The sequence below is a fragment of the Terrapene carolina genome, unplaced genomic scaffold (assembly GCF_002925995.2).
Source record: "Terrapene carolina triunguis isolate 2854851 unplaced genomic scaffold, T_m_triunguis-2.0 Scaffold199, whole genome shotgun sequence".
Lineage (NCBI taxonomy): Eukaryota > Metazoa > Chordata > Testudines > Emydidae > Terrapene > Terrapene triunguis.
In genome coordinates, this window is record NW_020664550.1 from 536,687 (window position 1) to 550,192 (window position 13,506).

The 13,506-nt window shown below is 45.2% G+C and overlaps 1 protein-coding gene across 1 annotated transcript in view; it reads right to left on the minus strand.

Moving 5' to 3' along the window:
- Positions 1–13,506, minus strand: part of LOC113407162 (ras association domain-containing protein 5-like) — an 83,548-nt gene that overhangs the window by 59,770 nt on the left and 10,272 nt on the right. The window contains exon 2 of the mRNA XM_026655273.1: positions 1,356–1,474. Coding sequence (XP_026511058.1) covers positions 1,356–1,474 — 119 coding nt within the window. The remainder of the gene's footprint in view (positions 1–1,355; positions 1,475–13,506) is intronic.

The following is a 13,506-nucleotide window of genomic DNA, read 5'->3' on the forward strand; positions in this document are numbered from 1 at the left end:
GCTGAGCCAGCAATCTATTATCCGGGCAAACGTTTCTCCACGGACGCCTCACTGCTGTCATTTGATATTAACATCCTGCATGAAGCCAGTGAAAGACTATTACTGTGAATTGCACTGTGGGATAAACGGATATTGGAACAGCCTTGTAATATTTTGCATCATTCGTTTGGCAGGGGAAGATTTTAGAAACAAAGTGAATAATGCGACTGATGACCCTGTTTCTCTGGATCTTAAGTTCTTACACAGAGGCCTAACTAAGCATCGGAGTACTCCCACTGACTTCACTTGAATGGCTCGCAGGCTTACAATTGGGCATCTGCTTCGGTACCTTGCTGAACTGGGGTTGCAATGCACTGTGGCATCCTTCTCCGGACTGGACGCAAACACTAAAGTTCCTGACCAGTGGCGGTCACTGAAGAACCCACCGCACTTTCTGTAAGAGTGAATGGTTGAGATTTTCAAAGCCGCGCAAGGAACCGACACACACTATCACCAATGGGAGATGCGTGTCTATATTCTCTTAGAATGCTTTCCAAGTTTTAATCAAGGGCATCAAGCTTCATGACGTGCCCCAGCAAAATCCATCTCTGCTAAATTGCATGCCGCCAAAAGCAAACTGCAGGTGGAATTTGCCTCCATTTTCCACGCTCTAGCGTTGCCGTGCACTGCTGAACACCTGACCCATTTTAACAAGGGGCAGGCAAAGCAGCAGCAAATGCACAAGCACCCCCCCACACACACACACACACACACCCCTGCAAAAATACGCTGCTGTCCTGCCTCAAAGAGGCTTGTTGTTTCCATGGCAACGCACTGGTTTTTGTGCACGGCGCTGCACCACAGGCACCTTCAGTTAAGCAACTGTAGTGATGACTGGATTTTAAGACTCTTGACAAACATTTGTAGCTGTGCACACAACGAATGGGCTAATCACGCTGCAGAGCGCAAGCTGATCCCATGCTCCACCCTGCCCAAGGAACAGCCCTGGACAATCAGACAGCTTCTTCTGGTTACCTGCCTCGGAAACATGATTTGATCCCCCTGGCAAATCCTCCCAGGTAAACTAAGTAGAGAAGCTAAAAGCTCATGTTAAACCACAGCCGGGCAAGAGCTCTGAAATCTAAAGGGACAGGAATTTAATTGGGAGGTGCTTAAAAAAATCGTGTGTGTTGGTGAAGTGTAATTAGCACTGAAGAAGCCGAGAATGCCATGCCGTCATCTCTCTGCAACGCACTGCCCCTGCTTGCCAGAAAAGCAACCCCCCCACTCTCCGCTCTTCATATAAAACTCCAAACACCCTCTTATCCCATTTCCCTCCCGCCAGCCACCCAGCACAGGGGCTCCCCAATCCGTACCTGGCTGCAGTTTTGCGTCAGTGTATTTTCTGGCGAGGGTTTGTTCTGGGGCTGTCCTTGTTGGCTGCAGTCCAGCTGAATCAGGCTTCTGCATTCCTGATGGCAGGTATATTTGCAATCTAAGCAGGGGGAAAAACAAACACAAAAATGAAGGATGCTTTAGAAATAATGACTGGCTTTCAAGAGGGATAAAAACAGAACAAAGAAACAGTGAGAAATAAAAGGGATCAGATTACTGCTGAAGGTCAAACTCTCAAGTTACAGAACCCGATGTTCAGGATGGCACCACTGCAAGTGAAGCATGCATATGCCTACCCAAATTGCAGCCACAGTTATTATTTCCATTGTGGTAGTGCCTCCAAACCCTACACAGGCCTCAGGCCCCATTGTACTAGGTGATGTGCAAAGAAACATTTACTACAATGACACACATAAATGGTCTATCAGATGCCGAATTGGTTATTTGCATGCACATTTATTGTGACCAAGCATGCAAATACATGCGCAAACCAGACAGCTGTACACATGAAGTACCAATAAAGACTAGTTAATGGAAATTGTTGCAGACTAGCGGTTGGAAAACTGGGAGTCAGGACTCCTACGTCCTATTCTTGACTATACTATTTAGAGTGACACACCTTGGGCAAATGATGACCTCACTGAGCCTCAGTTTACCCATATGTGAAATGAGGGTAATAATACAGCCCTCTCTCATGGGGATATTGAGGCTTTCACTAGTATTTGCAGAGTACCCGGATATCCTGAGACAAAAGGTACCAGAGAAGCAGCAAATAATCACAATTGTTAATGGGCTGAAGTTTACACTTTACCAGTGAACAGAAGCCTATGAGTATTGGCTTGACATAGAGGTTATTCAAATGATCTCGGTGATGTAACTGGTTTTCACATCGTTACTTTAGCAGCGCTCCAAGTATACGTGGCGCTTTGCAGACCAGCCCCACCACCAGGTTTCTGCCTCAAAGAGCATTCAGTCTCAGTGCCCCACATGGCATCTGTCAGATGGAAAAAACTAAAACAACAGCCTCACCTACATGAAACACTAAACACTACACAGGCTTTGATGCCTCAGCGCTTGCCTTAAACATTCATTTGCCATCAGAATGCATAAAGGCAAAAATAATAATGAAAAAAAAAACCTACTCCCATTTAGGCTAAGACACTGTGGCAGAGAGGCAGGTGAGCTCTAGAGATTAGCAGCTGGTGATGCACCATGAGAAGGGGGAAAAAAATAACCCATAAACCCAAAGTGTGAAGAGCACTATAATTAAACATGAAAAAGCCAGCTTGCCCCAGTACACGCACGACATTAGCAATACTTGCATGAGTAGCAGCGAGTACTTTTACCCATACACAGAGATAACTTACAAAGGGGAGAGAGTAATTTTAGCACTGCGTTGCCACGAGCAATGAAAAGCGTTGCAGTGTTTTCTTCCCATTTCTTTCCTTTTATTTCTACGTGGAACACTTCGGAAGGAAAATATCAGGGTTTGGTTTTTTTCCTGTTCAAACTCTAATTTCTCAGATAAGCCAGAGACACATTCTTCACAGGAGAAATGCCGTACGCTTTGGTTCCCAGAGTACCGTAAGAGTCGTAAGCACACAAGAGTCACTCACTCAGTACAGTGCATTGTTTAGGTTACTTGGAACCAAGGACACATCTACATTTGCTGCAAAGGTGATATAAAAAATATGAAGACCCTTGTCCTGTAAATTGTTCCATGTGGGTACTGAGCTCTGCTCAGGTGGAACAACTTGAAGAGGATTCGGAGTGAGACATGGAACCACTGCAAAAAAATAAATAAATTAATCCACATTTCTTTGATTGAGTGGTTTGTGTTTCCTAGGGCAAGACGTTACACTCGACTCCAACTAGTGCACTAAGAGATGTGCCCTCCCAGATATTCAAACAGAGAGAGAAATACTGACCCCTTTCCCCTCCAAAAAAATTCTGAACTGACCCATACAAGAAACCATTCACAGGTGGTCAAGCTACGGATGAGACGAGCCCAGAATAAGATCCCAGTCCCAACGTCACACACTTTGGGAGCATTTGGATTTGAACTTGTGTCTCTGGCTCCCAGCTCGCTAACCAGCTGGACCAAAACCCCACTCCAGAAGCAGAGCTGGGATGCAGTCAAGGATTTCCCAGCTACGAGCCCTGTATTTTTCCACTAGACCATTACCAGCATCCCACCTCTCTCCTCCCAAGCAGAGGAAAGGTTCATAGATTCGGATTGGTTTCTCAGCATGGAAAGTATCTCAAAGTGGTGAGGAGAGAGAGAAATGGTTAGAACTGTGGCAGCGGGAGTCTTTAGCACAATCCTGCTTTCTCTTGGTGGGTGAGGAAATGTATCTAGCAGGGCACAAAATTCTCTGCTACAGCAGTGCCTGGTCGCTCACACCCTTGCCCAAAGGAAACCTGTACTAATTAAAAGCTGACACAGGTGGAGTTTCCTGCCTTACTCTTGACTAGTTTTTCTCCTGATCTGAAATGAGAAGTGCTGACACTTGGATACACAGAGTAGAAGGTAACATCCCATTCCACTCAATTCACAGCACCTTGCAAGTCTTTATAGCAACGCTCCTTCGGGCGTCGCAGCCGATATCTCTCCACATCTTACTGCACCTCTTGTGCTGGGGTCTTAAGAGACTGTGATTTTCTAGCAGTAGAAGAACAAGTCTATTGCAAGGCTCTGCTAAACTGAAGCAAGAACCCTTCCTTCTGATACCAGTGACGTAACCAGTAACTTGTACGTAAAGTGTTGGTTTGATATTTAAGGCCTAAAATAGGCACCATTATCAACTAGTTACTGGAAGGTAGGACTTCTGAGTTCTATTTCTAGCTCCGACATTGACTCATTGTGTGACACGGGGCAAGCTGATGCAGTTGAGAAAAAGGGTAACAACGTTCTGGGGTGTATTAACAGGAGTGTCATATGTAAGACCCAGGAGATAACTTCCGCTCTACTCAACACTGGTGAGAGCTCGGCTGGAGTATGGTGCCCAGTTTTAGGCACTGCGCTTTAAGAAAGATGTGGACGAATTGGGGAGAGTCCAAAAGAGAGCAATAAAAATGATGAAGGTACAAGGAAAAGTTAAAAAATCTGGGCATGTTTAGTCCTGAGAAAGGACGACAAAGGGGGACCTGATAACAGTCTTCAAATATATGATGGGCCATTAAAAAGAGGATGGTGATCCACTCCTCTCCACGTCCCCTGAAGGGAGGGCAAGAAGCAATCAGCTTAACCTGAAGCAAGGGAGATGTATGTTATACATTAGGAAAAACTTTCTAACTAGAAGGATAGTTAAGGTCTGGAACGTGTTACCAAGGGAGGTTTTAGAATCCCTCTCATTGGTTGTTTTTAAGAACAGGTTGGACAAACACCTGTCAGGGATAAGAACATACGAATGGCCATACTGGGTCAGACCAAAGGTCCATCCAGCCCAGTATCCTGTCTTCCGACAGTGGCCAATGCCAGGTGCCCCGGAGGGAATGAACAGAGCAGGTAATCGAGTGATCCATTCCCCATCACCCATTCCCAGGTTCTGTATGGTCTAGGTTTACATGGTCCTGCCTCAGCACAAGGGCTGGCTAGCTCGAGGTTCCTTCCAGCCCTGCATTTCTATGGTAAGCCCATTTCACATCTCTACGCATCCGTTTCCCCCATCAGCAAAATGGGATAACACTGAAGGACAGGCCAAGGCTTTGGGCACTAGCCTGGGACTCAGTAGACCTGGGTTCAGTTCCCTACTCCTCTACAGACCAGGAGTAAGTCATAAATGCCTTGTCTTCACCGCTGGAAAGGGGGTCCCCCGCCCTTCTTTATGACAAGGTGACACTGGTGAGTTATCTTGGGGTCAGATCCTAAGAGGAGGTGAGGCACTTGGAGTGTTAACTGTGAGGTAGCCAGGTGAGGTCAGCACCATAGCCCCTATCCGTGGTTGGCCTTGCAGTAAAGCGGAAGTGCCCTGGCTTCACTACATTTTTACAGCCAGCCAGAGAGCTAACACCCATAGTAAAAAGAAAGAGTTTGTCAGTGAAGACACCCTTAGTCTCTCTGGGCAGCAGATCCCCAGCTGTGTAATGGGGATAGTAGCACTCCCATGGCTTACAGAGGTGTTGTGAGGATAAATACATTAAATATTGGGAGTCCCTCAGATACTGTGGTGATGGGGGCCAGATAAGTACCTAAGATGAATACTGATCTGCTTTTTATAAGCCATCTTGAGAACCTTGGATTAAATAGGATTATGCAGGTGTTTAGTATGATTACATAGCAATTTATAAGAGCAAGTTTAGGAAGAAAAGAGGTCTCTCTGTATCAGCACTTTCATTGCCAGTTACTGTAACTGAAGTATGTACCTAAATCATAAATCTATTGTCAGATTCTGCCTGGAAACGCCCTTGGATAGGATATTGGAAATTTCACATGGTCTCAAATGTACAGCTGACATGTTACCTAGCTCCCTCCTTGTACACACACCGCCTAGGCACAAACAAAGAACTGACACGGCTTTTCTTGGAAGATGATCTGTGTTACTGTAAGATGTTCAACTGCTCGATAAAGCAGAAGCTCCATAAAGAACTTTAGGAAGTGAGCATTTTGCTTTGGCCTCTTTTTGTTATAAAGAACGATTTTCAAAGGCAATTGCAGCACAGCAAAGTTTGCATCCTGCACCACATGTGGCTTGACCATTTCTCTTTACTAAAAGCTACGTGTTGGCCTAAATTTGTTGCCGTTCTCCCATCCTCCTCTGTCAAAGATTTGACTTGAATGTAGTTTACTAACTACAGCTAAAACATCCTGTTGGTATTTACATGACCCATGTGAGCCTTTTCAATGTTAACTATATTATAACCGAACTTGCTTTCCCTTTTACATTAGCCAAAATTCCAGAGACGTTACTGGGGGAAAAAAGTAATTCAGTCAACAGCATTAGATTGGCTACCAGATATTTTCCATAAAGCAAAATGTGTATTGCACTTGGCATCTGCTGCTGCAGCAAATTAAAATATCACAGTGGAGCTTTCAAAAAGATAGTAATTATCCAACCATTCTATCTGGCTGTGCTTAGAGATGCATATTAGCTCTTGCATTGCAAAGTGCTGGTTAATTTGCAGCTGCAAAGCCATGGAACAGAACCAGGGTTTTGTTTTATAGACCTAGGCCTCGTTCATACTCAAGGCACCCATAGCATGCATCAGATAAAGGATTGTGCAGGTGGCTCTCAAACTCCTGAGTGGCAAAGCCTTTCCTATCATCTTTGTCCCATCACCACTAGGGGGCCACCGAGAGAGAGCGCAAGTCTGCTTGTGTTCTGAAAGGTAACAGATGGGCAGGAGGGGTCACCTGCTCAGCATCTCATCTGAAGGATGGTGCCTCAACAAGATAGCAACACTCCCCTGGTGTTGCATTGTGTAGTCAGCACTGGACTGTGCAAGCCCACAATTCTCTGGCTGAGAGCGAGAGAGGGTATTAACAACAGGGCAGCAGCAATTCTTCGCTCACAGTTTTCCCTAAAGTCAATGGGAGTTCTCCGTTGCACCCCAAGGCCTCTAAATGACTGTGGTTCCAACTGCACTGAGCACTTTCAGAGCTCAAAGCTCCAAATAATAATTGGAGATGGGAGATGAAGCTGCAGTTCAGATCCAGGTTTCAAACACCACCAAATGGAAGGTGGCGGGGTTGGGGCTTTTAGCACACGCCCATCTCAAATAACAATCCTTTGCCCAAATGCAGCATCTTCCATCTGAGGGTCTCGCGGTGCTTTATAAACGTCAGCCCTCCCATCACCTCAGGGAGCGGTGCTTCATTTGTAATGAAAGAGGTGCCGGGGCTCAGGCAATTTTTTAACATTCATAACTGATGGAGCGAGCCCAGAAGTGCTGGGGTCATGAACTGCCAAGGAGCTGTGTGTTATACCTGTTTGAAGGATGAAAAATACGGCGGCATAAAGGGACTGAAGTAGCCACTGGCTTTGGAAGCCCAGCTGGAGACACCGAAGGTCTGATGGGCAAAGAAGCTGAGCACCTAGAAATCCGGCCCAAGATTCCTCAAGCTGGACACCCAAAAATCAGGGGTCACGTTTAAAGATTTGGCAGCGGCTTGTCCCAGCTCACATAGCAAGTCAACGGAAGTCGTAGGAACAGAACCCAGGAGTCCTGTTGCCTCAGTCCCAGGCTCATACCACCAGACATTTGTCCATCCCGGCTTTCTTAAACCTGCTTGCTTAGGCTGTTTTTTTCAGCACAGGATTCAGTCACTGGTATAATTGCACACAGAGCAGCTATTAGAGAGTCTTGATCATATCAATGTTAGGTAAAAGAATCCCTCATTAAAGGGCTTTCATCCCCATTCTGGAGCAAATTAATATTCATAGGCATACTCCGCATAGCCTTTAATCTGCCATTCTTTTATTTAAAACATGCGGCACATTTAGTTGACATTTCAGACAACACAGTAACATTTAGTCTAAACCAACAACTGAGATGTTTTGGAAGTTTTTGTTGTTTGAGTTAAGATTTATTTTCCCAAATGGCCAACAGTCTCTCAATTAAAAGACATCATATTTTAGAATAAAAAGGGTCTCTGCTTTGAAAAGACAGCTAAAGACCCATCTCTTAGGAGTCAAACAAACTGTAGCTTTACAAATATTATGGCTTTGTTAGTTCACTTCTATGGCCCCTTTTGTCTGAATAACCCAAAGTGTTTTTAGAAACATTAGCTATCTTTCCCTGTGAGGTAGGGAGTATTATTGTATCCATTCTACAGATGGGTAAGATAAGGCACAGAGAGGTTAAGTGACTTGCCCAAGGTAACACACCTAGTCAGTGACAGAGCCAGGACCTCAATCCCTTAGTCAAATCCCTCTCCTATCATCCCCCTCTTCACTCTCCCCTCCCTTGCCCGTCCTCCCAAGCTGGTAAGAGAACCCATGAGTTCTAAGCCCAGGTCTCCTGCTCTAACTAGCAGACCACAATTCCACCACAGGTGACAAAGCATGGACAAACTGCTCTGCAGCTTGGGTTACTATAGAGCAACGCCCAGGACAGGAGCAGGATCTTTTAAATTTCCCTAAGCAACTATTCCCTGTTCCCAAAGCAACTCGTTAACACCAGCCCTGGATGTTCCTGTCACTGGAATCCAACGATAATACAACCGAGAGGGCACTAAGGGTTCACTGCAAGGTAACCTCCTGCCTTGCTGGGCTGAGACGCTGCCTCCACAGTGCTCAATGAAGGGATTACTGTTAGATTTTTTCCCCCCCCTCTTGCTGTTTCAGAGTTTGTTGGAAGGGTTTTTAAACTTTGCAGAACTGGAAGACACACCTGGCTCCTTCCAGAACGAGGTGAGATTTGTTTCTTCCAGAGTTCCAGCAGCACTAGAAAGCTCACCAAGCCAGGGCCAGCTCCAGGCACCAGCCGACCAAGCACGTGCTGGGGGCAGCACCTTGTAAGGGGCGGCCAATCTTTGGGTGGCGGGGCAGCGCTCGGGTTTTTGGGGTTTTTTTTGGTTCGGCGGGGCGGCGTTCCAGGTTTTTGGTTTGTTTGTTTCGGCGGCGCGGCGCTTGGGGGGGGGGGTTTCGGCGGGGGAGGGCAGCGCGGGGGGGGCGGGGGGGGGGGGGGGGGGGGGGGTTTTTTTTTTTTTTTGTGCTTGGGGCGGCAAAAAAGTTAGAGCCGGCCCTGCACCAAGCACATCAGCTCTGAAGGCTAAGATGGTGGAAAAGCCTTCGGAAAGGAAGGGCGATCTTGTGGTTGGAGTATGGGATTGGGAGTAGAGAGACTGAGGTTTTACTCCTAGTTCTGCCACAACTTCATGTGACACCCCCCCCCCCCCCCCCAAAACACCTCATCTATGGCAAATAAGGATAACACTGATCTACCTCACAAGAGCATTGTGAGGCTTAATTCATTAAGTTCTGTAATGCACTTTGCATGATCCTCGGATAAAAGGCTCTGCGGAACTGCCAAGACTTACAGCAAAGGCCCTTCGTGCAGTAGGGACGCAGGAATTGGAGAAGAGTCTCATATCCCATTCATACTGCCAGGGGAAATGTAGGGAGACATCGCAGTCACCCAAACTAGCACTTGGAAAGAATAGGATTTATCACTCCAACCCTTGTGAAAAGCAATAGGGGACCTTTCATGATCACAAATAGCCAGAGGGCCTTCATTTTACATCCTATCTGAAAACGAGAGCCAACGTCTGTAAAACGTTCAATACACTGAGAGATCATTTAGTCTGCTAACTCATCCTCGAACATTACATAACAAAATGGTTCACAGGTTTTGCACAGCTCAGTTATCCCAAATAGTACATTTTAGGACCGATGTTTGACTCCTATTAGCACACCTCCTTAGCTTACACGTAAAATAAAGACTTATAGAGACAAATTTTTAAAAGTGCTCACAATGGGTGCTGGGCCCTTTTGGAAATCTGGCACGAAAGGCAGCTTTATATGAGCATTTTAACCAGTTAATTTATTGCCTGTGACGTTGATTTGGCTAACAACGTCTGTAATGCTAGGGTGGACACCCCACAAAGGTTGCCGTTTACCGTTAACATTTATGGTGTGTCCAGCCTCGCATGAACAAACACGTTTGCCAATTAATCTGAGTCAACCATCAATTCACTCAAGCTAAAAAAAACTCGAATGCAGACCTAGCCTTAGTGTCATAGGGGGAGCTCAACCTGTCCCGATTGTGGGAGCTGATCCCTTGGAAAATTAAGCCTACACAGAGCAAGTTTTTTTTTACCTCTTGCTTGAGGAGAACTATGAAAACAAAAAGAGAAAAAGAGAGTGCAACCTGGCATGAGCAGAGGCAGGGAGCAAACCCCACCAAACCACCCTGTGGGTTTTTTCCAATCACAAAACCTCAATTGAGCTTTCATTTCTCGAAGTTTTCACAGATTTCCTGCCAAGCCCCAGGTTTCGCTACTCACTCTTGTCTTCACTCTGGCAGCTGCCGACACAGTGCTTGCCAGGGGAAGTGTGAAATTGATCCCAGACAATTCCACGATCGCAGGACAAAAATCAATGCATTTATTCGTATTCTACATATATCAATGATGCTTAAAAGCTCCTTACGTAAATGGAGGTGGGGTGTATGAAATGGAAACTCTATGGCTGAAAACAACCAGCTCTTCAAAATCATAACTGGGTGGAAAAAAAAAAACGAACTCATAAAACCTACCCCAGATGTAGATAGGACAGACACAGTTTTTAGACTCTACTACTAGAGCAAGTTCTACTATAAGTCCACCAAGTCATTTAACAGAGATCATTCCCCTCCCTGCTCCTCTCAGGGCACTCTGGAATCTAATAGGCTAAGAAAAAATTAGGCTTTGTTGATTTGATGCAAAACAAAAGGCAAAAATAAGGCAAGGAGATTTGACACACACCCACACCCCTAAAGAATTCTGATCTTTAACATTACACTGTAGCATTTACAGAGTATTTTTAAAACAGTATCTGCTTCACCAGATTTTTGTATCAACGTTTACAAGAAAAATAAGGTGACTGTATAAACAAAAAGCAACCTTTTCCACTGCATTACAAGCAAATAGAAAACACCAAGAAGAATCTTGTGTATTACCTATTTTATTTAACACACACAAATTATCTATATGATCTATTTCACTCCGGAACATAGATTAAAGGAGAGCCTGATCTTTCAGCCCTTACTCACACACGTAATCTCATTGATTTCACTGGGACTACACAAACAAGTAAGGACTGTGGGATAAGTATATTCAAACCATAATTTAATGTATTCTTGAACTAAAAAAAAAAAAAAAAAAACCAACCACCCACAAAGTAGAGGGATGATAGAAGACTGGATATGCCACATAGATCTGGATATTAGCCCCTGGATTGGGAACCCTGTTCCAAAATAGTTCCGCAATGACTGTACTTCTAGGTTTAGGACCAATCCTGGAAATACTCACTACTCAGGAGAGTACACGTCCCTGTGAATAGCCCTACTCAAAGGCAATGGGACTACTCTCAGAAATGGCATGTAGGTTCCAATCCTGCAATGGGAGCCAGCTGGGCAGGTTCCCTGAGCTCTGCACAGAGGCCCACTGACTTCAGCGAGACAGCACACGGGCATGAGAGTCTGTCCACGTGGAGTCCCGGTGAAATCAATGGGCCTGCCTGCATGTGAGGATCCAGCCACATGGATGAAACTGCAAGATCAGAGACAGTTCATTAAGAGGAAGAGTTTACAGGACGGTGACCTTACAGAGCATAATATTTCAGAATTAAAGGGACTCTGTCAGAGGATTCAAGTTGGAGTCAGTAAGTCACTCAAGCACGGGCTTAAATCCCAATGAAGGGGAGAACACTCCATTATAGTTAAGTGCTTTGCTGAACGGGGGCTGAAAAGCTTATTTTAATTTAACAAGTTTTTCGTACCTGTGTTCCTAATACCCGAGATTGTTAAAACTGAGCACAAATTTAATATAGAACCTTTCTTCTAATATCTGTGCTATATTTAGAGTTTTACTCTGCTTAGGCAGCAAAGATAGGCTGTCACATCTCATGTCCTGGGCTGCATATGCTGCTGGGAAATATTTAAAGCCCCAACACAAAACCATCTACACTGATTTTATTTAAAATCACAAAGGTCTTCCTGTTTACAGCAGGATTTTGTGATTTTTAAACACAAAGCTTCCATTTGGAGGCTAAACTAACTGTAGATTTAAAGATCAATAAAAGATTTGCTCAAAACAAGTGTGATTTCACAAAGCCCGCACAACATTCCTTTATCAATTTAAACATGCAGCAGCCCTAATGTTTAGCAGGGAACTTGTGATCCCCCTGCAATTTTAAAAAAGTTGCCTCTTTCCTGAGAGAAATCCCTTGTTACTCACCAGGCTTGGGGAGCAGGGAAGTGGCTCAAGGTAACCTAAATGAGCTCCTTAAAAAAAAAAAGCTTGCACTTAGATCTGAAGGAACGCAATTTATATGTTCAGCATCGTTTGTGTGTCAGGGCCTAATCCATGCATTACCTGGCAGGTCATTGCACAATGGAAGGAGCACAAAGAAGGATGGCTAGCCTTGCATTTGGGAGCCCTGGGTTGAAGTCCCTGGTTCCATCAGACTTCCTGTGCGGCTATTTTACAAGATGCGGAGTGCCAGTCTCCCAGGCCAGGCCGACAGACTCTCACACTAAAAGGGCTCCAGCTAGCATGCAAAAAACCAGTGTGGACATTGCAGCTTGGGCTCTCAACCCTAAGGGGCGGATGCACTTGAGAGCCCAAGCTGCTGCCGGAGTCACAACATCCACGCTACTACTTTCAGCAGGCTAGCTCAAGCCCTGCTAGCGCAGATCTACCTACCTGGGCTAGAAGGCTCTCCCCCAGCTGCAGCACAGACACTCTGCCTCCATTCCCAATCTGTAAAATGGGGATAACAATACTCACAGGGGTGTTGTGAGGCTAAGTACACTAGCGATTGTGAGGCACTCTGATACTGACATAGCCCCGATCACTGTAGTATCTCAGACAGACAGAAATGTCCGTTATGGAGTTTCCTACACCTTTGTCTGAAGCAGCTGGCGTAGGCCATTGTCAGAACAGGATACTGGGCTAGCTGCCCTCTGGTCTGCTCCAGTCTGGCAATGCCCACGTTCCTGGGACTATCAATGTTATTTCAGTAGCTTTTTAAAAAAAGAAAATAGGAACTGTGGAAGGCAGTGTTGCCAATTCACATAATTTTAGCATGAGCATCACAATTTGGGGGGGTTGTGTTTTTAAAGCCACAGCTCCTGGAGTCAGGGGATGATGTTGAAAATCTCAGCTTTCTTTAAAAAACAAGAACCACATTTTAGCCCTCAGGGTTGTTGGGAAAAAGCTTGAAAACGTGCTTCCTAAAATCTCAAAAGCCCAAGAAAAAGAAACCAAAATTAATTAAAAAAAAAAATCTCATGATTTTTAAGCAACAAGGAGTCCAGTGGCCCCTTGTTGTTTTTGTGGATACAGACTAATACAGATACCCCCGATATATGATTTTTAAGCCAATCTCTTTTTTTGGAACCTGATGCGTGATTTTTGAACGTTTAGGGTTGGCGATGCTAGCCCGAGAGGTGAAGGAAGGAATACCTCATGTTTGCCCTGGCAATGGT